We start from the raw sequence: 26,894 nt of genomic DNA, 5'->3' as shown, positions 1-26,894 counted from the left end.
GAAAATTGACTCTTTCAAATTTAATTTCAACAAATGCTGCAGAATGTTCCTACTGTGTTCAAAGGACAATACTCAGTAACACAGAGAACAAAATGATGAAACCAGCATTGGCCCACCACAGGGAAGAGGCACATGTAAAATTTGAATAATTCTACAACACAGGCCACCACAGGAGATAAGCAAGAGGTTCTACTCTAGTCCCATAAATTGCATATAATTCAATTGAACCTTTCAGATGGCATGCCATAGGTTTTTCTGGAAAGAGAATTCCATGTTGTAAAAAATAAATCTTACTGCAAACAACACTTCCTAAAATATGTCCCACAGGACGCTAGGTACTATGCAAAATAAACAGAGGTGAGTTCACATGAGGAAAAAAATTTGAGGACATACCAAGTTAAGCAAAATTAATAAGTATTTTTAATTGCACAATTTCTCAGCACCTTTAACATATGGACAATGTACTATAAACTCTCCATGAAGTAGAGCTGATATAGAGCATTTCCCAAACTTTGTTTTTGGGATTTTTGTTGTTTTGTTTTTGTTTTCAAGCATTTTTTAGGGTTTGGGTACTTTAGGACCTCATTTTGAGAAACACTGGACTGAAGTGTAACCACAATATATTGTCTGTCCAAGATTCTCACAAACGAGCTTTGTAACCCTTTGATGGAAGAAGAGTAGGTCATCTGACAGACCAGGGGACTCTCTCTGCTGAGGTCAGCAATCTCAAGCTCTTATAAAGCCTTGGTGATTCTTATGGAAAGTAAAACAGCTTTTCCCGTGCTAACCACGGCTGGTTATACCCATTGAAAACCAATTAGAACACAATTGCATTTAGTTCTGTTTTGAATATTAGGTCTTGCAGTATAATTCTCCAGCCTAGTTTTTTTTTTTTTCCCTTCTGTCTGATATGTAAGTACAAAACAACTTGAAATGGACAAACCATTGGCCAATTCAGTCAAAATAACTAATCAATCAATTCAGTAAATTGGGAATGTTTAAGAGTTAATATTCCAAAGAGTAACTTTAAAACAGCTAATGCTGAAGACTTATATTCAGTTTAGAGGAAGTATAAACAAAGAGGCTTTGAATCTACTGTGTCATGAATGTTAAGAATCATTAGTGTGAAAATTGTTTTCTACAAAAACATCCTTTTAGAAAAACAAACAAACATTGGCCATAGTACACATAAAACTTTAAAACAACAAAAACAAAATTCTGCACCCAAACAAAACAAGCCAAAAACCTACCCATTTTAGGACACCTTATGCAAAAAACATTTCAACCCTGACATGTTCTAGTTAGCATCTAGCTGCCAAGTTCCTGACAAAACTGTGCCTTTGAACAGTGGACTAACAGTGGACTCTGGGGGAGAGAAACACACTGGCTCACATCAGAAGGGCAAAGAAGAGTGGTAGACCAATGCAGAGTAGTTGTGGGATTTGCCAATGGGATGGTCTCAGCATCTAGGCCCCAACCAGAGCCCTGTCCACCCAGACAAACCCCAAACGACCCGGCACGTACTGCAGTGAGCCTCGTCGCTCCAGTCATCACAGTCATTGTAGCCGTTACATTGCAGTTTCCTGGGGACACAGATTCCGCTGGTACACAGAAAGCTCTCGCCCCCTCCACAAAGCACTAAAAAAGAAAGAAAGGGCGGGGCAGGGGCAAAACATAGGTCAGCATATGGGTATTTTTTAAAAATTATTATTCCTTTAAAATTCGAAGACAGAAAAATAAAAAATGGGAAATTTCCCTTGCCACTTAAAAGATGTCTTTCCAAGTTCTCTCAATCTCATTGTCACGATGTTTCCTTGGTCCTTCAGAACAATTGTGGAGTTACCTGGGAATTATAAGAGGGCCTGCCTGGGAAAAGCAGGAGAAAATTTTCCAACGAGCTTGCACAGAGTGACACAGATACTCTGGGCGCAGGAATTTAACCTAATCAACTGCACACTTTTTGTGGGGAAATATCACGAATGGGAGTGTTTTTCTTCACAATTAAAAATAATGTCAAAATTAAGTACTATTTATGGAGTGAACAAAAAAAAATCCTCTCCTTCTAAAATGCTGCTGTCTGCAGTAAAGAGAAAGTTACAGTACAAATAGAGTCAGTTAACAGGCTTGTGCTAGAACAGAAGCATACAGACCCCATGCCCTGTATTTGAAATAAAATAACTTCCCTTAACAAAAAATGCCAGTTAAAATGTCAGAGTCTGTCGGGCATAAGGAGTGTGAAATGACATTAGTTAGTAATATTCTCATTCTTCCCCCGCCACACAGTTACACAGTTATATTTTGGTTTCTTTGGCTTTTAGTATTATGGTGCTCCCCCCGCGCCCCAAGTTCAATAAGTATTTCATTGCTTTAAAATTACAGTAGATAATAAATTTAATATAAAACACCTTTTTTATTTTCATTTTTGAGACAGGATTGTATCCCAGACTAGGCTGATACTCATGACCTCCTGCCTCAGCCTCCTGGCAAATGCCTTTTAAATTTACCTAATCTTTCTTTTTTTTTATTTTGTTTGTTTGTTTATTTTTGATGTCACGGTTATTATTGTTGTACTGGGGGTACATTATGACATTTACAAAATTTCCTACAATGTATCATAGTTGAGTTACCCCTTCCATCATTCTGCTTTATCTCCCCTCTCCCCACTCCTTGGAACAGTTTCAGTAGGTCTCATTTTTCCATTTACATATATGTGTACACAATATTTGCACCATATTCACCCTCCTACACCCTTTACCCACAACGCCCACTTCCACTGGTACCAATCCCTCCAGACAGGACCTCCTGGTCTCTGCTTTTTGTTTAAAAAAAAAAAAATGACATTTTCGTTTGCTTAAGATAGCTATACAAGGAGTTTCCTTGTGACCTTTCCATGTATATATGCATTTTAACCCAAATTGATTCATCCCCTCTATTTTTCTCCTTTCTACCTCTGTCCCCTTCCTATGGTGATTTCAACAATTTAAAAATCTATATTCATTCTTGTATAGGAAGTACATCTACCCAGCAATCTTATTTCTTGGACTTAATACAAAGGAAACCATTATTAATACAAATAAGTTTTATTCCTAAGGATATTCATATTGTCATTGTTTATAACAAGGAAACTATGAAACAACAATTATGCAATAGTAGGGCACTGGTCAAATAAATTTGGTACCTCCATAATAAGTATATTGTAGAAAATATTCAATGCCCTGGGACAAAGTTCAAAATAATTTAAGTGGAAAAACACCAATTGGCTCTAAAGAACATAATACGATTAGTCACAGGAAGAGGTATATCAAAGACTACTGTAACTATCCCTGGTAATAAGATTAAAGGCAGTTTGTATTATTTTAGCCTTATTTTACTCTGTAATTAGAAATGTTTTTGTAATGATTATGTATTACATTTTTAGTCAGGAAAAAAACCCTTAACTTTTTTCATGAGCTCCAGTTTTAGAATAACAGTAGATAAATAGAACATCTAAAATCTCTCTCTCTCTCTCTCTCTCTCTCTCTCTCTCTCTCTCTCTCTCTCTCTCTCTTTCTTCTTCCCTCTCCCTGCCCCCTTCTCTTCCCTCCCTCTGCCAAAGCTAATGTTGGGTTGGTTAACTGTGTGGTGTGGTAGGTTGCCTGGTCTTGACCACCATTCCCTAAACTGTGTAGTCCTAGATCAGATGAATTTGGTACTAAATAACAGGAACAAGGAGATACAGGACACTTTAACACCAATTTAGAAATACAGAAAATTACAGTCTGAAAGATGCAGGTGGTATGACCATGTCTGTCCTATTCCCACCATGTTCCTAGGACTCAGCAGAATGACTGACATCCAGGAGGTTCCAAATTAATATTTGATAGGAAAAGCCACCTAAATCTCCAGTAGGATAATATATTGCCACAAAGCAAAAAAAAAAAAAAAAGAAGAAGAAGAAGAAGAAGAGAAATCAAGGCATTATTTTTCAATGCTATCAAAGATATCCATGTTTCCACTTGCTGAACATTAACACCTAGTAGATTTGGCAAATTTCACAATATTAGTAATAAAAATCTAGTTTTCCATTATATCCTATGATTTCAGAATCAGTACAGATTACATCAATGGATTTCAAGTGCCAAAATGTTCAACATACTTAATATGTACAGTGTGAGGGAATACGCCATGGGTCTAGTCCCATAGCTACAGATACAAACTCCTAAAGGCTACACAGGAAACCAGATGTAAAATGAAAGGCCAAAGCACTAAAATTTGACAATCTACACAATATCCTCTCTCTAGGATTAAGAGAAAACTGCAAAGGAGTGTTTATCCTATTGTGAGATTGTTTATTATATGTACTAGAAAGTAGGAAAATTCCATATATCTACATTTCATCAGCTGCAATGGCTCAAGAATATTGCTTTTCCCACCCATGGTTCTGCTGAGTTCTCAGGAAATGGAGCTGAGAGTGCTACATTAAATAGCTCCCAACACCTACATTTCTTGTTAAGACCTTGTACATGTGACCTTAGTAAAGCAGTTTTTTGTGTATTGTCCTCATAAATCTGGATCAAATTTAAAACACAGCACTGCTTGCACTCTTTTGATGATTGATATCTTGTGTCTTGTCTGATTCAGCAAAAAAGTGACTTATTTTGTATGGTTCTGTATTTGGAAGTAGGGCTGTCCTTAGTTTTAAGACATTGGAAAAATTTTTTATTCTTATTCTGTCTTTGAAAATTCATAGTTTCATTAATCAATATTATTCTTGGAAAATAGAATAACACGTATAATCTTTCTGTTTGATTTCTTTTTAACTTGAATCCAGAATTTCCCATTTATTTGTATAAAATGTTTCAATTAACAAGGTGTACAAACATCTTATTTGGAATTTATAACAGCCCCATAAAGCAGACAGGCAGATATTCTTCTCCCAATATCCTTGGCGAATGGTACTTTACAAAAAGAGGAGCCGAAGTAGCCTGTGTTAAGACAATAATGACCAAAAGCCATTATTATCAAAGGAAAATCACCCCAGAATCCTGTGGCCTGGGTTCCTGGCCCAGTGCTCCCACTGCCATGCTTTTGGGACATGGGCAACATGAGTCCAATTCAAGGATACCAGGTTTGAACAAAAGTTCAAGCTTGTCTTTATTTTTCTCTCTAAACAAAAGACAGATGTCTGTCTTCAGGTGAACTGGATCCAGATGAAACGGCATTCCATGTCAGCTCTACACTTTTTTGGAAAACATCCTAAGGGAGCTCTTAACAAGTTTCTGCAGAGATTTTTTGACCATAAATTTCACTGTCTTGTAACAATGGTCTTTAAGGGGCTTTTGAGTTAGCCTGTAGATGATAAAGGGAGATCCCTGAGATGTCAGACTGTACAATATTGACACCATTTCCTATGTCCTACAGGAATATGTTGAATTCTAAATTGATGGAAGATTGATCAATGGAAGACTCATTAATTAACTGAACAAATACTTACTGAGTGGCTAGTATGTGTAGGCACTATGTAGTCCTTGGAGATACAGCAGTGAAGAAAACAAAAGGAAAATTCCCACCTTAATGATCATCATTTACTGATGATCTACTGATTATCATCTCATGAAAAAACTTCTACTCAATAAAGATGCTTTACCCCCAAGGTCAACATCATTTACACACTGGACAATTAGTTAATGCTACTGCAAGAACAGCAGTGCTCAGTTGCATTTCCTGAGATACTCATTTACATGTCCATGATAGAGTTAATTACTAATTGCCTGGACCTCAGATTGTTGTGGTCTGATGAGTGTACACCTATGAGGATGATCAAGAAGTTTCAGCAATCTTGTCTCTGATAAGAGGCTGCTGAAATTACCTAGCATTTCACTGCAATTGCTTCCAGCCCCCTGGGTTCTCTCTGTTGGTGTACATGGAAGCATTTATATTTGAAAATGCTTTAATTACTCTGGTTATTAATTTTTGGAGTCTTCTTGTTTAGTTTTGTTTTTTGGTGGTATTAGGGCTTGAATTCAGGGCTTTGTGGCCACTAGGCAGGTGCTCTACTGCTTGAGCTATGCCTCCAGCCCTTTTCGCTCTGATTATTTTGGAGAAACAGTCTCACTTTTTCACCAGGCCAACCTGTACCCTGATGCTTCTATTTTATACTTCCCACAGTAGCTGGGATTACAGGCACTCAACTTTTTTCCATTGAAATGGGGTCTTGCTAACTTTTTTTTGCTTGGGCTGGCCTGGAACCTAGCTCTTCCCCATCTCAGCTCCCACAGAACGTGGATGACAGGTACCACTGCACCTAGCTATTGGTTGAGATGGGGGTCTCACAAACTTTTTGCCTGGGTTGACCTCAAACTGTGATCCTCCCAATCTCAGCCTCCCAAGTAGTTAGGATTACAGGCATGAAACACCAGCACCTGGTTAATGTTTGGAGTCTCTTTCAGAAATTACCCATGAGGCACTGACTGTATGATGGCCTCATTTGCCCTGTCTTTGAGCCTTGCTTGAAGGTGTTTCAACTCCACCTTTGAAGAGAAAGCTGACCCAGCCTAGCACGTCCCTACTGTGCCTGTACTAGGAAACAGCCTGTCAGCATTGCATGCTACACACTACTTGAAACTAATTACTGTAAGCCACTATTGTTCCTACCTTTACACGGTTATTTGACTAAAGAAAAGGGATGAGTTTAATCTCTCAGCAGCTGGTAAAAGAATTCTTGGGGAATTGTATCTCTGGGCATAAAAGGGAGTGAAAGAGTGGATAGAGGAGACAGAAATGCAAGGATAAGCCCAAATAACCAAACTTAGTCTCTGCCCTACCTTCTAAAGAGGGCAAGTTATCTTAAAGTCCTTTCATTTTGCTGAACATTAAAATGCCATAAGTAGATGTACGTGGGAGTCAGAAGGCTCTGAGTAAGGAGAGAGTGAGGATCACCAAGAGCAAAAAAAAGAGCCAATGCTGCTGGGTGCTATGTGGAGGGGGAGGGTAAATATGAAAAGAGTGGCTAGGGCAGTAGCAGTGCAGGCGCTGAGACAAGCTAGATGCTGGGTGTATCTGACAGTAGTCAGGAGGGTTCCCTGGTTCATTAGGTGAGAGTTGTGAGGGAGTCAGGAGTCAATGTAGACTTCAAGTTTCTAGCCAGCTACTGAGATGGAGAGGATACTGGAGAAGCAAGCATGGGAAAAAGGAATGAGGAGCTGACATGTTGAGTCTGACAAGTACAGTAGGAACCCAAGTGAGTAGACTGCATCTTGAGTAGACAAATGGATACACAAGTTCAGAACCAGGGATAATGGAGAGGATTACAAATATAAATGTGAGTCACTGGTGTATGGATTTAAAAGTCATTATGCCTGAATGATATTACAAGGAATAGTTAGTATATGATTCTAATAGCTAGTATATGATAGTATACTGTATCACTCCTGAGCATATATTCAAAGAAAAGGAAGTCAGCATTTATAAGAGATACCTATATACCCCTGTGTACTGAGGCATTACTCACAATAGCCAAGCCATAGAATCAGCCTAAGTGCCCAATGAGAGATGAATGGATAAAAAAATTACATATATGTATGAATATATATATATGTATATATTCGTGTATATGCAACAGAATATTATTTAGCCATAACAAAGAACAAAACATGTCATTTGTGGTACTAGAGATCATCATGTTAAACAAAAAATGCCAGACACAGAAAATCAAGTATTCAAGTATTGGATGTTTTCTTTCATATGTGAAATATAGAAGTTAAAAAAAAAAAAAAAAAAAGCAACCTGCAAGTAGTAAAAAGACTACTAGAGAAGGCTGAGAGGATGGGATTTAGGGGAGATAGGGTAAGAGAAGGTAGTTGGAAGACATGATCAAAGCATAATATACATATGTGTGGAAATGTCAGCATGAGCTCATTAATATGTACAGTTAACATGCATTAGGAAGTACAGTAAATTCAGGAAGGAGTGAGAAGTAATGAGGTAGTGAAGAAAAGATGAATCAGGGCTGGTGGAGTGCCTCAAGTGGTAGAGGACCTGCCTAGCAAGCATAAGACCCCTAGTTCAAACCCCAGTACCATCAAAAAACAAAACAAACAAACAAAAAAAAACCCACAAAGATGAGCTTCAGAGAAGAGGAAAAGCCAGCAGAGGCTGAGAAGCAGCCATTGTGGTGGGAGGAAAATCAGTAGGTGAGTATGGGATCTTGGAAGCCAAAGAAGGAAACTGTCAGAGAGGTAGAAATGACCAATTGTGCCAAATGCAAAGGACCAGTCAACTAAGACCAAACTGAGACGAGAGGACCAGATTTGGCAACACAGAGGTTGGCGGAGACCCTGCTGGTAAGAAAAGTTTCAATGGAGTGGTCATGTCAGAAACCTGACGGGGGTGTGTAAAGACAGGGTAGGAGAGCAAGTACTCTTTAGCTGCAGAAGAAAACACATGAATAGGTCAGTAGATTACAAAACAGGTTGGGTATTTAAAATAAACTAACTAGCTACATATTTATTTTGGCAGTGCTAAGGTTTAAACTCAGGGCTTTGCATTTGCCTCTACCACTAGAGCCACACCTCAGTTCTTTTTGCTTTAGTTATTTCTGGAATAAAGTCTTGTGTTTTGTCCAGCCTGACTATACTGCAATCCTCCTATTTACACTTCCCCCATAGCTGGGATGACAGATCTGCCATCACACCTGCTTTATCGTTTGAGATAGTCTCATTAACTTTTTGCCCAAGGTGGCCTCAAACTATGATCCTCCAGATCTCTGCCTCTTGAGTAACTGGGATTATAGATATGAGCCACAGTGCCCTGCTTAAAATAAATATGTTTCAATGCTTTGGTTTGAGTACATTCAATGAAAGAATCACAGATAGGCGCTAAGTTTTGCCTACAGGCCAGCTCACATAAAATAAACAATGACTGCTCTCAAAGATATAGAAACTGGAATTTTCAAAATTTCCTTTGTAATAGAGTATCATTGACGTCAGGAATATATTTGCAATCTAAAAACCAAGTCAGTCTACATCCCTCTATCCCTGCAATGTTATCGCTAAATGCGGCTCTCCTGGACATAGCTGTCTTCCAAGCCAAGAAATCATTCTCATTCTCTTCTTAGACAGCTAGTTTTAATTTCCTTTTGTTGTTGGTGTTGTTTGTTTGTTTTTTGAGACAGGGTCTCACTATGTTGCTCAGGCTGGCCTCAACACACAATCTTCCTTTCTGAGCCTCACAAAAACTGGGATTACAGACGTGTACCACTACACCCAAATAAGCCATTCTATTAAGCATAGGCCACAAGGCCCATCACTTGTAACCGCCCCCATGCCCAAGACCATCAGAACAGTCTGCTCAAAACCCAACTCAACCAAAATAAACCAAGAAGCCCTACGTCATCATAACCCACACCATCTACATTATGAGAGGGTGTTTATTAGAGGGCTTATTTTCTCTCCCTCCTTTCTAGAATGTAAACTCCTTGTGAGAAGATACTTTTTCAGGTTTTCTTTTTTTTTTTTTTTTTCCATTTTTCTTTTATTATTCATATGTGCATACAAGGCTTGGTTCATTTCTCCCCCCTGCCCCCACCCCCTCCCTTACCACCCACTCCAACTTTTTCAGGTTTTCTTACTTCTGTGCCTGAGTCTAGAATGGAACTGACATATGATTGGAACAAATGAAACATTTATTGAAAGAGGTACCTCAATAACACAACTAAATGATAACTTCCATTTCTAGGGCATCCATATTTGAAGGCAATGAATATCTTACAATATATTATTCTTTTCATTGCTAGGAAAATAAATTCCTGATAAAATATAAAATCCTTCTACATGATAGCTAAACCCTTACTCAAACCTGCAGACAAGTAGCATTTGCATTCAGAGTAGCATTTGCTCTTACCTAGGACAGGGAGTATGAAAGTGCCTTCTACCTAAAACAGTCTTCCCACACCTGTACCCACATTCCAATTCCTTGAGTTAAAATGGAGGACCTATGGAAGAAGAGCTATAGGATGTTAAGGAAAGGGACTCTGGGGCCATGCCATGGAATAAAGTGTGTGCTCAGTGCCCTTTTCCATTTCAGCCAGAGATCTCTTACTACTGTCTGCTCTATCTCTTGAGGGAAAACTTCCTTAGAGAAGGGCTTTTGCTGCCAAAAAGAAATTTGAAAAGCCCTTCACCCTTAGGATTTTAAGTGTTCAGTTAAAATCTTAGAGAACTTAAACTTTAATTCCTTTTTGGGGGGACATGAATATTCAGTGCTAGATTTAATTATAAACTTATAGTCTCATTCTAGTTAGCTTTCATCATAGTCTCAAGAGAATGGAATATAGGATGAGTAACTTTTGAGGTAAGAGGGTGCTCTTCCTCACTTTCTACTTCCACAGCATAAGAAAAGGAAGAGGTGACATCTGAAGCCACAGGTGTGCTCAGGATGGCCTTGCTTGAGGATGTAGTGGAATGTAACTCTTTCACACACGCATTCAGGAAATGCTATATCCCTTTATTCTTCAAAATCAAATTAGTTCATTTTTCCCCACTTTAAAGGGTAATAACAAATACTTAGGCAAGCATTGCAGGGGCCCGTTCTGCAAAAGAGAATGTAGGAGGATCCAGGGGTTACCTAGTACTCAGAATAACAAAGAAGGGTCTGCAGCTTTCAGCTGCTCAGGGAATTGCAGGTGGGCTTCTGCCCCTAAACTCTCAGGGACTGTGCCAAGTCAGGCACCAGACCATGGTCCCCAGCGTCCAGCTATTTTGGGTGTCCCACATACCATTCCCCTCTGAGATCTGGCCTCTTTCAGAAGCAAATAGAGGACAGATTAAAACCCAGGCCTCTTCCTGTGACATAACCCTGCTTCTGTCTTTGTCATCTCTCCAAACATTTCTCTCTACCCTACTCTGGGTGACCCCACAGGATCTCCGCTCAGTCCTTCCCTTTTCTTGCCTGGCCTCCCTTTCCTGGGAGTGCAGAGGTAAGAATATACATCTATTTTGTGTGCTTGGTAGATTGTTCTAGCTAGAGAGTTTTCATTCTTACCAAGGGGGGAAGTGCTCAATTAGTACCTTTTAACTAACACATCTTTATTCAAAAGTAGCATATGATAGGTGACCGGTGAATGTCTGTTTAATAAATGCACTTAAATTGCTCATAACTTAGATTTTCTAAAAAAGAGAGGTATCCACCTTCTGCAAAGACAAAGTCCCTTAACATCTCTTGGCGCCTTTTATAGAACATCTTTCAGTTAGTGAAAAATGTCTCTGTCAAACAAATGTTCGGAGAAAATCCAAAACAACCCCACAAATTAAATATCCTCATGCCTAAGGTACTCCTTGACTCATTTTTCCCCCCTTGAAATAAAGCTATGCTTTGATTCAGTAGAAACTTTGCCATCTGGCCCTCAGCTTAAATTCCTCAAAATTAGGAGCTAAGTATACTTATTGCCTGTCTGACAGCATGATGGAAGATCTATCATCCTACAGAAAAGTTAGTCATTGTAAAATTATGTAAAAGTTATTATCAGGAAACAAAAATAAATCTGTAACTGATGGCACTCTGATTGGAGGAGAATGTAACTAGAATTTAGAAACTCAATCCATGTCATTATTCAACATTTCAAGTAAAATCACAGTATAAAATAGAGTTAGACAAACCTTATCTAATAGATTTTAAATCTAATTAGCCAGAGTACAAAGTAAAGAAAATGTAGTAAAAAGCTGGAAGTCAGCGAGTGCTGGAGGCTCACGCCTGTAATCCTAGCTACCCAAGAAGCAGAGATCAGGAGGATCATGGTTTGAGGCCAGCCCAGGCGAATAGTCCATGAGACCCCCATCTTGAAAAAACCTATCACAAAAAAGGGCTGGTGGAGTGGCTTAAGGTGTAGGCCCTGAGTTCAAACCCTAGTACCACAAAAAAAAAAAGCTAGAAGTCAAGCTTTGTGATCAGAGACTGTGGGAAATAGAAGCCAAACAGAAGTATAAAGAAATGTTTTAAAACAAACAAATCTTTATTCAATTCACCATTGAAGGAAGAGAGGAAAGACGAGGGAGAGGAAGAATATCAAGGAATCTTCCAAACAGGGATTGTCTTATTAAAATGATATACTCATATATGCCCTCAAGTTTTATTCCTCAAATAGGACTCTGAAGCATTTTTTTAAATCATTGGAAATAAGATGTATACAATGAGTGCTATTTATCATTTCCTGCAAAGAATGCAATAACCTCAGAGTTCTAAAAAACAGACAACTCAAAGACAGTGTATTATGATATACCCTCTCAATAAGGCAAGCAGATATTTCTAAATTAAAAGATAACTACTCATTTAGGTTTTTGTTTTTCTTGAGGAGAGTATTACTTTCTGAATTTTCCTTAGAGACTAAATATTTAATTTCTTAAAAAAAGTAATTAACATGTAACAGTACTTTAACATATTTTTAAGGTTTTCTCATAAGAGTGCTCAAGTGACATTTTGCAATTATTCTCTATGATCACAAAATGCTAATAATTGAGGAATATAAAACTACTTTTGACATTTCAAACAAATGTGGACTATTTTCATACAAAAGTTGGATAAATATAAATTTCTGGGAAAAAGGAGATGCATAGAATTTAGAAAATAACAGTCTCTTTCATATGTATGAAAAGTTAGATATGTACACGTTTTCCAGACCTTTTTTATTTGAAAAGACTTAGGAGAAATATAAGGGAAAATAAACATTGCTGTGGCTTGCTCCCCATAAAACTCACGTTGAATTTGATTGCTATTGTGACAGTGTCATGAGGCAGAGCCTTTACGAGGTGATGAGGTCATCAAGAGGGAGTATTGCGACCACTGAGAAAGCACTGGTGTTATAAAGCCAGGCTGCCTTCCCCACCCCATTTCACACATACCTCCTTGCTCTTCTGCTTCCTACCCCCTCCAGTGCCATGCTTTTGGACTTCTCAGACTCCAGAATTATGAGCCAAAATAAACTTCCTTCCTTATACATTACACAGTCCTCAGCACTTGATTATAGCAACAGAAGAGAGACTAAGACTGTTTTAAGAGCTGTTACATGATATTATTTATTTACACAAATTGAATAGATTTCATTTTGTAAGCTAACAGTTTGTAGATTCCATTTTTCACCCTAACCAAATTTATTTTCAATCCCAGGCCCTTTCATTTTAGCCTATTTTATGTATTGACCACCTAAAACTAAAATAAGTTGCCTATAATGCTGCAATATTATATACCCTGAGAACCAGAAATAGAATCAACATATATGATCGCCTGTGAAAAGAACTTTGAAAAGCATCTTTCAAAAACAGATTACATTTTTATCCTAATGTCTAAAAATTCACTTCCAATCCCATGAAGACTGTATTACTATTATGTCAGATATATATTGTGTTACGTTACATTATATTACACTACACTACATTACGTTATATAACTTAGACTATTCCAAAACATTATCATTCTTAAAAAAATGATCATCTCCTGAAGAACCTCCAGACATCGCCTATATTCTAGGTGGGACAGCCAGTGGTTAGATGTCAATATTCTGAAGCCCTAGGTCAGAGTTCTGCCCGAGCCTTCTGCACTCTCCATCCCTTGCACACAAGGCCCACTGACTCACTCCCAAGCAGCACACAGTGATGGCACTTAATTTGCCAAATCAAAGCTGAGTTGAAAAGGTCTGGCTTCTTCTGGCAATCTGACCTTCCCTGCTTAAACTGCCCCATCAAATGACCAGGAAACGTCAATTCTGAACACTTTCATAATCAAAAGAAAAAAAGGTTAATGCTGAGCAAATAATTCATAAATATCTACCCTAATATCCATCCTGATACTCACTACATCTATGGACCAGAAAAAAAATTATTCAAAATATTCTATTGGATCTTGACATACTAACAGAAAAAGTACACACTTGGATTTAAATTAACTCTCTGTGCTTCTTTTTTGTATCTGAATCCCACCAACCTTGAGGTTTCCTTTTGAGTATCTTAATCAGCAATGGTAACTATGTCATGGGCACCAAACTGAAGAAGGTCCAATATGCTCTGTTTACTAACACTGGAAAGTGCGTGCTCACTTCTGAGAGACTGCCATCTCAGAATGTCCAAAACACCATGTGCCTGTCATTAGAAGTCCCAGTCCCAAACTCATGGGTGCATTACTGCCAACTTAGGGAAGACTGATTGACTGTATTCTTTGAAATAACCAAGGTTCTGAAATTTGAACTTATAGTTCCGAAGAGAACAGCACACACAGGAACTAACACAGCATCTAGGGATACATTTCCTAACTTTTTTTTTGGCTCATAGACAGAAAAGGAAGTCAATTACTCTAGGAAAGCTGATTTTTGCTGTGAAATTGTTTGTGTCCTGTTAAATGATTTACATGCTCATGGAACACAGAGGAGCCTGGGTTCTTTCTCCTGTGACTCCTCCACATTTCTACTTCAACATGCCCTTCAGAGTACAGCTACATAAAACCTGTCCTAGTATCCCTAGTTACCAGGATTGTATATAACAAAAGCCACACAGACTAAACCTAACAAAGAAAAAAATCAATCTTCCCTAAAAGGAAATACAAGCACAATTTAATTAACTTGCATTCCAGAGTCATAGCTGCCAATTTGCAAAGACTGGAAGATTGTATACTCAGCACGCAAGGACTAAGAGGGAGGGGGGAAAGCTGCTAAATTTTTTTTCCAAAATCTTCTCAGGATTCACATGTTCTTTTGTGCTGGTAAACAGGAATAATGTCCAGTCCCCTGTAAACATAACAGAGTGATTCAATCAGAGGGACAGAATGAGCTGAGGCATCAAGAGGTGAGAGGTAAGAGAGGCAGAAGTTTCAGGAAAGACTTAAGGGACTTGAAATGTATGGTAAACCATCTGCCATTAAGATCAGTGCAGAGTCAAGGGGAGAATGGTTAACTTTATCCCTGAAAGGAAGAAAGACATTGAGCAGACAATAGAGTCAAAAACTAGCCTTCTATCTCTACAAACTCTCACTGCTTCAATTCCATAAGTAGTCTCCTGTAAAAATACACAACAGCTCTACTTAATGTACTTAATCCCAAGAAATTTTGTAACAGAGGGTCAGCCCGTGGCAGGTGGGTTGGGGGGAATGAGCCCAACAATAGGAGTTATATTGCCTGGAAAAGGTCCATTTTTGTCCATTTGCCAAAAGGTAAGCCACATGCAGTTTCCAAGCAATATCACAAGATGGCAGCCAGACTCAGCTCATAGTTGGCAAGAGGTACACACAGGAAAGCACAGCCTGAGACCCTCACCATGGGAGAGATTCTGGAGCCTCGCAGTGAATTCCAGTGGTGAAATATCTTTTAGAAAGGGCATGCTAGGTTTGTGTCCAGTAGTAAGTAAATCTGAACTTAGAAATCCTACTTCCACCAATTATGAATTCCCAGTTGATGCCTACTTATACATGTCTGTTGACGTGTTTTCTGCGGGTGTTTTTCCTTACTGATTTACAAGAGCTCTTTTTGTTGCAATTCTTTTCACCTAGTCAGCCATTTATTTGCTTTTTAATTTTATAGTCCCTTTAATGATACAAAAGTTTTATAGATATGTGAAGTTAAACATGCCAGTATTTACAGATTATGTGCTCATAAATCAATCCTCTATGTGTCACTAAACAGAGACTCTATGAAAACAGTGGCTTTAGTCTGTTTTATTTGCTGCTATAGTTATAGGACCTAGAAGAGTGATGGCCATCTAGAGTGATCTACATAAACTTTGCATTCAACCTGGAACATTTTTTGAGAAAACAGAAAATAGTGTGGCTAAAATAGAGGTACATTCTACCCAGAACACACCAAAAACAGTCCACAGAGATAAAGAAATCAGGTCAGATTTCCCAATAGTCAGAACTGGCTTGACGCAGGCACAGGAGTACCCCACAGATCAAGTTTCCCATATTACTCGCACAGCCAAAAGATCAAATTTATAAACAGACCTGGATTTTGTGGCATAGGATAAAAACCTCTGAAGATGCTTTCCAAATTTAAGTTTCAGTGAAAAGCCAAAGGGAAGAAATTTGGTAAGTTTGAAGCCAGTAACTTTCTTAATAGGAACCACCAGGGGGAGATCACATCATACACTGAAGCAGAGAGGCCACAATGTCCTTTCCAGAAAGCGTCCCAGGGTGTGACAATATTTTAAAATAATTGTATGTGTTCTCAGTACTTATTTCAAAATAAAATCACATTGCTTTTAAAATCCATTTTGCATTTTCTATGCCAACACAAAAATATGAATTCTCATGGACCAATGGTGATAGAACATTAATGCGTTCTTTGTGCATTTATTTCAGAATTCTCATAATAACCAACAACCTCAGAAATCAAGTTTTTTTCTTAGCCAGTTTTGTTTCAAATGGCTATGTTTTACCATTGTAACTTGCACGAAATATAATTTTGTGGGCTCCAAATGGATTTTTCAGTAGGCTGTCTCATTAAAAGATAATCTCATTACAAATCTGTCAGAATTTCTCACTATGGCACCCAGATTGAAATGAAACTTCACAGCTGCAGGAAAAAATTCTTTTGAAATTGTTGGTATCATCAGCTCCAAACTGCTCTGCTCTAAGAACTTTGAAGAAAATTGCCAATTTTTCTCAGCAACTATCCTTCTAAAGGAAATTTTGTGGCAGTCATTCCAAGAAAGTTTACAAGCAGACAGAACAGGAGGCCAAACACTTCATAAAATCTGGCTTGATTCAGAGGGCTCCTGGGAGGTCTTCCTCCCTGAAATCATTCCCAGCTGAAATTCTTCACTGTGGATTTACTCATTTAAAGGAATCCAAAGTCCTCAATTAAAAGACAATTCCTAAGGACTCCTCACCAGCCAGGATTTCTAGAGTCTCTTCAGATAGTGTAGTCCTGAACATGGCAAAAACTGAAAGACCTTGCAGAGACTGTAAGAGACAAAACTGTCATCATTATTAACACCACGGGAGATAACAGTTGCTATAGGCACATGATCGGATTCAACTAACTGCAGCTCAAAAGTGTATTGAAGACTACGATGGTTACATCTAAACTAAAGACATCCAGGGATTGTTTTTCTAGTCATTATTCCCAAAACAACACATCAGGATAACTATTATATAGAATTACACTGTTTGGGATATTCTAAGCAATCTAGAGATAATATAAGGTATACAGGAAACCTTTATATACCTTTGCAAATGTTACACCATCTCTTACACAAGAGACTTGAGTATCTGTGGACTTTGGTGTCTGAGGAAGTCATGGAGCCAATCTCCCATAAGTGCTAAGGGCAAACTGTATGTTTATCTTTTCTATTTCTTTTTTTAAAGACGTATGAAAATAGGGAAGGGTGCATCTAAAGGATGGAAACCTAGCAAGGGTGTACCTGGGTAAAAACCCTACAGGACCAAGGGTCAATGCAGGCTCAGCAGGGGATGAGGGAGGGGACAAAAAACTACGAGAGACTAAGAGTAAGGGGGAGTCGTTTGTCATGATAAGATTTCTACCCAGGCTCTTACACTCATGACTTTTTAAAGCTAATACTTACTTAGTTATTTCTATTTTCAGTACATGTCTTACTTTATTTTCTGTTAGTATATAGACAGCTATGAGGTGATGAGCTCATCTACCAGATAAAGAAATCAAAGCTCTGAAAAGTTGCCAACTTTGCTCAGAAATAGTTAAGCTGCAGCAGAGTGCTTACCAAAACCTAAGCACTTTGACTCCAGAGCCTGTGCTAGTAATATAAATGGGGGGGGGCTGTGTTTATTTCCTATTGTTGCCATGAAAAGTTACAGCAAACTGGGTGGCTTAAAACAACAGGAATTTTTTTTCTCCCACAGTTCTGGAGATCAGAAGTCCAGCATTGGTCTCACTAGGCTACAAACAAGGTATGTGGACAAGACTGTATCCTAGAGGCAGCTCTCATTCCTTGGCACATGGTCCCCTTCCTTCATTGTCAAAGCCAACATTGATCTTATGTATGTCTTCACATCATTTTCTGACTTTTCTCTTTGCTTTTAAGGACACTTGTGATGACGCGAGGCCTACCCAGATAATCCAGGAGAATTGCCCTGTGTTAAGGCCAGAAGAGTAGACCCTTATTTTCATCTTCAACATGAGTTTCCTGTTGCTGTGTAATCTAATCTACTCAGGGATTTGGACATGGATATCTCCTGGGGACCATTACTATGCGTACCACAGATGCCTTGCTACTTCACTCATACTTTTGTGTGTGTTTCTCTTACACAGAAACAGCCACCAGCAAATGGCTGACTCAAGCGTGCCTTCTCTCCCACCTGCTTCCATCTGATGTCCTTTCTTCTTCTCCTCCTATGGCCTGAGAGGTAATACAGCCTGGAATCTTTCTCTCTTCTAGTCACAGTCCTTGATTCCACTCTAAATTTGCTTTTTTTTTTTTTTCTCGTTTTTTTTCTTTTTTGGTGCTGGGATTGAATCCAGAGCCTCGTGCATGCTAGGCAAGCACTTTACCACTAGCTACATTCCAGCCCTTTTTTTTTTTTTTTTTAATTTCCTTTTTTTTGAGACAGGGTCTTGCTATGTAACCTAGCAAGACTGTTGGTCTCCAACTTGAGATCCTACTGCCTCAGCCTCCGAATCCTGGGATTATAGATGTGCACCCACCACAACCAACTACAATTCTACCACAGTGAGGAGCCCAAGTGGCAGATATCTTAGCCATTCAAGATCACCAAGTGAAGACTCATTTAAATCCTGCTCCTGTAATCAGTGTTCAAGTCTCAAAACTGATTCTCTAAAATGTAAATGACTCTCCTTGGTGCAACCAAGAGCTACCTGTGCTATGACTTTGTACCTTTGGCTTTCCTAATAAAGTAGAGTTGAGCAGACATGGAAAAGGCAGCAAAGAGGTAGAAACTGAAAACTGAGTAGGTATAGGTCTTATGGTGCAGTTCAGTGGTAGTGGTAGAGCACTTGCCTGGCTAAATTTCAACTCCCAGCACTAAAAAATAAATAATAAATAAATAGCAAATTACAAAAAAGAAAGTTGATCAGATAGATTAGCCCCTCAGCCATGAACAGCTATAGAATTGGGAAAGACTAATGGAAAATGAAAGCACCCTTCTATGAAAGACATTAAAGACATTTAAATATAAGATTTTTATTTTAAAATATTTTATTAGATTCTATCCATGTACAACATTTAATGGTATTAACACCTCTATTAATAATAATAAATGAGGAACAACATAAACTTACAAGTTGCATAAAATATTTTTGTACAATAATTTTGTACAATAGTATTTTATACAATAATTATACATAATTAGTGTGATTATCTTGATTGCTCCCAAACTTTTTCTTACTCCCTTTCCTGCAAATTCATTTATTAGGCCATCAAAATGTATACTTTTGACAAAGCTGTTTTTTTATTATATGATTGACTAGTAGCTCTATGCAAATACAGGAATGCAAGCAATTTCTGTTCAGTTTTAATTTTGACAAGGATCTTTCTCCTGCTGCAACTGGCACTGGAGTTGTTAAGAATAGTTTGAGACTAGGCAAGGAATCCTAGTCTCATGCCTGTAATCCTTAGCCATTGTGAAGACAAAGATTGGAAGGATTGTGGTTTGAGGCCAGCCTGGGCAAAAATTCACCTGATCCCATCTCATCTAATAAAAACTGGGTATGGTGGTAAGTGCCTGTCATCCCAGCTACATGAGAAGGATAAGGAGGACAATCAAGATCCAGGATATCCTGGGCTTAAAATAAAGACCTTAAAACTAGATAAAGCAATAAGGTCCAGGAGCATAGCTCAAGTGGTAGAGCACCTGCCTAGCAAGCACGAAGCCCTGAGTTTGACCTTGGTATTGCCAAAAAAAAAAAAAAAAAAAAATTTTTTTTTTGAGGCTGTAACAATGTTGAGATACATTTCTGGTAAATTGTTTTAAAATACAAATCTCAGTATATCTAGAGATGATTATTCTCATGGAACTATTTTAATAAGAAAGTTTAATTTGTTATATGAATCAGTTTCATGTAAGTCTGAATCTAATTTTAAATGTAAACTTATACAATGGCACTTTAAAGTTTCTTCTGACATTTCTTGAAAAGTGTGGAAACCATGCAAGAAATCAAAAGGAGCTTCATGATTTTTTATATAATTTTAAATTCCTGCTTATATACTCTACAGCTATATTATGAACTGTAAGGAAAACTTTCATTTTATGCTACCTTCCTTATTAATAACTGGTCATCTGAATTCATATGAAAATAGGGCTGTTTTCCATTGAGGAAGCTAAATGTCATTTCTATCTCTAGACTTGTGGATAGTCTCCCTGCAATGTTTCAACATTCAAATGGATAGTATCCTTGCAATGTTTCAACATTCAAAACCAATGTTTCTAAAATGTTGAAACTCTAATAAATGCTTTATCTCAATGTATGCCTTTATTTTGTAATAGTTTACTAATAAAGTCTGCTTCCTAAACACCAGCAGTTTCTGTCCCAAGGTCCAGGCCAGAGAGCTGGTCTGCAAGGACAAATGACCAGACTGGTCTCCCACAGGTCCCAGTGCTGCTTCTACGCTGGGTCCCTCTTCCCCTGTCCCCCTTCCCTGTCTCAGCCACTGCTGCCATCCCTGTAGCTTCTGCTCTTGTCAGTCTGGACCCAGGTCCCGGCTCAGCCACCATAGGGTGCTGTGAAGCCCCAATGGTAGCAGGCACATGGTGCTTGGGGCAGCCAGGCCAGTTGCTCAGCACCTACATTGCCCACTGCACTGGTTCTCATACCCCAATGCATATACTACCATCTAGCATCTACTTGAGATTCACAAGCATGCCCTATGATCCAATCAAACTCTACCTAAAATCCAAAAGCTTTATTAAAGGTGAAGTTATTAAAAATTTCAGAACAGCAGAGCATTAAGGCCAAGCACACAACCCTTCTGACAGCAGGGCCCTGTGCTGCTGCACAGGTTGCCAGCCCATGAAGCCAACTATGTCCTTAACCTTCCAAAGAAAAAAGAAAGGTAGGGAGGGTAGGACTAGGACAAAAGCCTGAGAGAAGGCCTGGGAAGGTCCACTGGCAGAGTCCCAGCATCCCGAGGCTCCTCCAAACCTGACTCCTTGGCCACTGTACCCACGCTCCACCCATACCTCTCCTGCCACACATATACAAAGGAACCACCAACATGATATGGCAGAGACTGCTCATTGTCATCCTAATGCACTGCACTTCCTACATCTTTCCTGATAACAGTGTTCAAGAAGCATCTCGGTTGCTTTGCTAAGCCCTGTGTTTAGGTGTGGCCACGGTGCCTTAGTGCTCACCAATGTCATAGGAGATTATTATTCCACTTAAACTGCTTCAAAGAGACTTGCTACCATTTACTTTGCTTTCATCTCTTTGCCATCCCATAGGCTGGAACACAGATAGAGGACTCATCCAGCTTCAACCACCAAATAAGGGCCATAGTCTAAGAACTGGCTAAAGAAGCGGTGAATGGAATCAGGTTTTGGATAACCTCATGAGATAAGGCTAATTTGGCAAACTAAAAAGCTTACTTCAAATTTCTTTCTTAAATGAAAAATAAAATGATATTTTCACTAATCTATTTCAGGGCTCCTTTTGTCCTAGCAACTTAGTTTTTCCTTATCTAATATAGGTCATGTGAATCTGCAAAAGTTTCATCCCCATCATCCATTTGTCCATGGGACAAATCTGAAAATAAGGGCAAGTTCCTAGCATGAGAGCCAGGTGCCCAGGAAGGAGATAGATTCTTCATGCCCCAAGGAGAACTCTGGATATACTTTCTCAAAGAGGCATTCATTTATACATATTAGCTATGAACTTAACAGACTTTGGTAGTCCATCCCAGCCTACAGATGTACCCATAAGCCTACTCCTACAAGAAAATGCCTTTCGGGGGGAGAGGGAGGGGGCAGAGTGGGTGGTAAGGGAAGGGGTGGGGGCAGGGGGGAGAAATGAACCAAGCCTTGTATGCACATATGAATAATAAAAGAAAAATGAAAAAAAAGAAAATGCCTTTCAAACTTGAAATAATTGATTTGCAAGTATATCCTTTAAATATAAGCAATTTATCAGTTGAATGCTCCCTATAACTTTGCAACTACATCCTAGAAGTGTAGCTAAGATTGTGATAAACCATTAAGCAGTGCATGTGACACCAAATGACAAGATGGCTCCAAAAACAAGAGAATGTGCTTCTACTATGAAACAAATAAAAAGAAAAAGAAAAACAATAACATTGCCTCTAAGGCTATAGGGAATGAAAGGAGATCATGGAAAATCTTAAGATTTAATTAGGGGGGAGAAAAAAATCTGCCAAAAAGATAAAGCCAGGAAGTCAGACTTTTAATTACTTCTCTAGCTCTGGATCCCTGTCTTCAGAGTGGAAAGTGGATAAGACAATATCCCAAAAGATAAGACTTCCCAAAAGAAGAGAGAAGAGGGAGGAATCAGGTGAAAACCTAGAGAAAGACTTCTTAAACAATCCAGCAGTATTTAATTTGTTCAGCATTTTTAAGGAAGCAAGTCAATCTCTCAGGGAAATATTTTAAAAACCAAAGCTTGTATTTAAGAGTCTTAATTTCTTCTATAATTTTATTTAAACTCTGTTAAGCAGAAAACTCATTCTTCATTTTCTTGAATTGAGCACGCTAGTTTTTAACATTTCCTTGAGGTTCTGGGGTTCTTATGATGAGAAGCAAATATTTCTTGGCACTGCTTGGAAGTTCCTGGGTAAATATGTCCCTGTGCTAAACCACCTGAGACCTTGCCTTTTAGGGTCTATTGTCTGTCTCCATAGTAAGCATTCTCAGCAGTCAGCATGTCAACTGGTGTCAACATCCCCACACCAGTAGCTGAAACCATTCTCATTTCCAATTTGTTTGCCATTAATTATAAAAATCAAAATGGCCAAGTTTTTGATTTTTCTTTTCAAAAGTATAAATGAACAGACTGTGAAAGAGGGCTCAGGGAATCATTTTTCTTTTTACTTTTTTTAATTACAGAAGTGAACACGTATTAAATGCTAATCTTTTCTGTTTTCTTACTTTTTAATCATTGGCTGTATTCTGAATAATTGAGGTACAATCTCTTGGTAAGTAAAGTGCCACCAGATAGTTAAATGACTGAATTAAAAAAGAGATGGAACATGGAAAGACACAGTGTTGCTTCAATGGAAAGAACAAAAGTCTTTATGAGTAGAACTGGGTTCAAGTCCAAGCTCTGTCTCTCGTCAGCTGTGTAAGTCTCTAAGTCTCAGCACCTTTAAAAATGCAAACATGGGGGTTAGTGTATAGCTCAGTGGTAAGAGGGTGTGCTTAGCATGTGAGAGGCCTGGATTCAAACACCCCCCAGTGTCAAAAATAAACAAAACAATGCGAACATGCACACTAACTATGCAGAAGTATTTTAAAGATTAAAAGAAATGAGCTCTGCATACTTGGCACAGATAGAGCTCGTCTAACTAGGCAGACTATGTATTATTTTTCATTCTTGAATATGTACAGACTTTTGTGTGTGTCTATCATACTCAAAAGTGATTACTATGAACACCCAAATTAATATAATATGCAAGAAGAATACTTTGACATTGCTTTAGATAAAATGGGATTAATTAGCTTTCTGGGATTATAAAGCAGAAGACTCTGGCAATCATATATAGTCCTACCTTCCCATCAGACAGATGAGGAAGCCAAGACCACAGAATCAATATGAGTTGGCCAAAGTCACAAAGCTAATTAGAAAGTTGGAGTAGGACTGAAACTAAAGTCTCCTAATGTCCAACCTTGTAGGACAGAGATTGGCAAACTTTTTTCTGTAAAGGACCAAGTAGTAAAAGATTTTGTGATGCATAAGTCTCTGTCACAACTGTTCAACTCTGCCATTGTAGAGCAAGAGCACCCACAGACGCTACATGTAAGTGAACAAATGTGACTGTATTTTGACAATATTTTATTTACAAAATCCTGTTGTAGGTTGTATTTGGCTCACAGGCTATAGTTTGCTGACCGCTGATCTATAGAACAAGCTGGCAGAGTTTTTTATGTAAAAGAAACATGATGGGTTGATCTTAATTGTCAATTTAACTGGATTAAGAAATGCTTAGGAGATTAGTAAAGTATACCTCTGGTGTATCTGTGAGGGTGTTTCCAGAGAGGGGTTTACAGAGAGGAGGCTCTGACCCAATGAAGGAATTAATGCCTTGGTAGATTCATCATATGATTACATTATTGGAAGGTGTTAAAAAGTAGGAAGTGGGGTCTAGGTGGAGGAAATAGGTCACTGGAGGCATGTCATTGGGAGCTATACTTTGCCTTGACCTCTTCCTGTATTCCGTTTCTTTGCTGCCTATACCATGATGTGACCTGCTCTACTCCACTAGGCTCTTTCTACCATGATGAACTGACACTTCTAAAACCATGAACCAAAATAAATAATTCCTTTCTTTAAGTTGTTTCTCTCAGGCCTTTTGATCACAACAACACAAACATAACCAATATGGGTATAATTTCAAGTCATCAAATCTTTCTGTTTTCTATTGCCAATAAATCAGAAAAACCGGATGATAAGAGAACTCAAGAAAATGAAGTTTAAATGTTGCTATTGTAACTAATATTTTTAAAATAATGTTTAACAGGATCACTCCTGGCTTCAAGATTACTTTATTCATTAATAGTCATCAGGATAACGTAGGGAAGAGCTTTAGGAAAGCAGGAAGATTCCTTAAGAATGGAATTCAAAATTGTTTTGGCTAAAAATAATAACAGTGAAGAGAACTCAAACAAAGTGAAAATTGAGTAAGAATAATTAAAACACAAACCACTAATGAAAAAAGAAAAGTACTCTAACCTAAAGAAAACAGTAAATGATGCCACTGAAAATATGAAAGAACACACAGAAACACATCTTACCTATCACAGCAGTACTTTTACATTAGCAACCATCTCCCCAAGGGAATATCCTTAAAATCAGAGTCAAAGAGTATGATGTTAGAACCCAGGATAATCTACAGAAATAGGAACGCCCACACGAGTTTACATGGTTTGTATCAGGACCTCCTTATGATGCTGGCTCCACAGTTGTAATCATCGTATTCTACAGACACATAAAAAGAGGGCTCATGGAAGAAGGTTGCCTGACTGCCTTCCCCTCCATTAAGGACAAATGTGAAGAAATACCTTTCTGCAAAATGAGGCCAGGACCAATTTCTTCATCTCAAGAAGTATGACAGACTGAAATGGGTTTGCCAAGGGACATTGTTCAAGCTTCCCCTAGGGAGGCTTTGAGAGAAATCTGAACATTGCATCTATTTGGCATGAAGAAAAAGGGAAAAAGGGAAGAAGTAGGAAACTTTTCAGCTTCAAAATTTTAAGGGAGCTATTCAAGTTGTCATTTGACATACTCAATTGAACTAAATGTAGCACTCTATTTTCCCTAATGTTTATGTTGCTCCCTAGTAGTAAATTGGTCGTTAAAAGGCACATCTACCCCCAGAGACACTAAAGAGTAACCAGATGATACACGATGAGAATTTGGTTCATCATAGTGTGCCAACTTGCTCCCAGCATTTGCTCAGTTTACGCAATGACTCACTCAGTGTTCAGTGCTCAGTGAGAACAGCCATGATCTCCCAGTATTTGATTTCTCCTTGGCTTTCACACACATAAGCTTTGGTTTCATTGCATGATTTTGAAAGAAAAAAATGCATAAAACAAACTTATACCAGCACACAAGAGACTGAGCTCTAACTATGAAAGTTTTATGTACGCAACTTCTATTCAAAAGGTTCAGATTCAACATGACAGTGCTAACCAAAAATCTCCTGAATACCTCTGCCCTCTGTCAGAAATACACAAAACCTACCTTAGCCATTACCTTAGTAACATCAGAGTATCACTGTCATTCCCTATACTTTTTTCTTTACATAGTAAGAAAATTTAAATTATCATTAAAAGGGTCACAATTCAATACAATTCTGAAACATTATAATGTAAATATGTATGCATGTATAAAGCATTAGTATAGATATATATCTATAACATATCTATCTATATCATACTACTTTTTCTTATATATGTTCATTTGCAATGCTATTTATAATTTATAGCTAAATATAGCTATAAGAAGTTTCATTTTTTTTCCCAATAATAAGCAGAAATAATAAGCATTTTATTTCTGCTCATCAGCTTCAATTATCAAACAATGTTTGATAAAACATTATTAAATGTTTAATAATTAAACTAAAAGTACTAAAAAGTCAGTGAAAATGAAGCCACTTTCATGTTTCAAAAATAAAATGTTAACTAGAAGAATATTGGGAAAAATTTATATACTATAGATTCTCTTTCTCTCTATGTGTGTGTGTATAAATACTATATCCATAAGAAAATAGAGAAACATTAGTTGTAACTAATGTTAGAAATAAAATTCCTACAAGAAAGAATACTATGAATATCAGAACTGAAGCATATTTTAAAAAATCAAACTGGCAAGATCAAAAAAGATGCCTATTCCTTGAACAAGAGAAGTTGTGTTTAATTTGCTTTAAAAAAATAACTTTTTTGTTGAAACTCAGATATCTTTGAACCATAGATTTTCCTCATTTATGTTCCACTGTGACATCCTTTAGGGTTTTTTACCACAACAACAAGGGATCTAATGGACAACACAGACATGTAAAACCAGTACATACTCAGTTTTACCAGTTGGTAAAAGTGTTTTCTCTCACCCACAGCTTTGACCAGGTGACCCCTCCCTACAGTGGCCTCTCTATTGTTCTCCTTATCAAGAGCAGACTCCAGGATCTCAGCTTCAAAGGCCTCCTCCAGTTTTCCCAGCTGTCATTTCCTCCATAGCCAGTCTGTATTCTTCTAGCCAAGAAATCCTTCATTCAGTC

At 38.1% G+C, this 26,894-nt stretch overlaps 1 protein-coding gene across 2 annotated transcripts in view; it reads right to left on the bottom strand.

Moving 5' to 3' along the window:
* Window positions 1-26,894, bottom strand: part of Corin (corin, serine peptidase) — a 251,062-nt gene that overhangs the window by 76,699 nt on the left and 147,469 nt on the right. For both annotated transcript variants that reach the window (XM_074042313.1, XM_020158428.2), the window contains one exon: window positions 1,525-1,638. In XM_074042313.1, the coding sequence (XP_073898414.1) occupies window positions 1,525-1,638 (114 nt within the window). The remainder of the gene's footprint in view (window positions 1-1,524; window positions 1,639-26,894) is intronic.

The sequence above is a fragment of the Castor canadensis genome, chromosome 9, assembly GCF_047511655.1.
Source record: "Castor canadensis chromosome 9, mCasCan1.hap1v2, whole genome shotgun sequence".
Lineage (NCBI taxonomy): Eukaryota > Metazoa > Chordata > Mammalia > Rodentia > Castoridae > Castor > Castor canadensis.
Note: the sequence above shows the minus strand (reverse complement) of the source record. Positions and strands in the feature narration are given on the sequence as shown.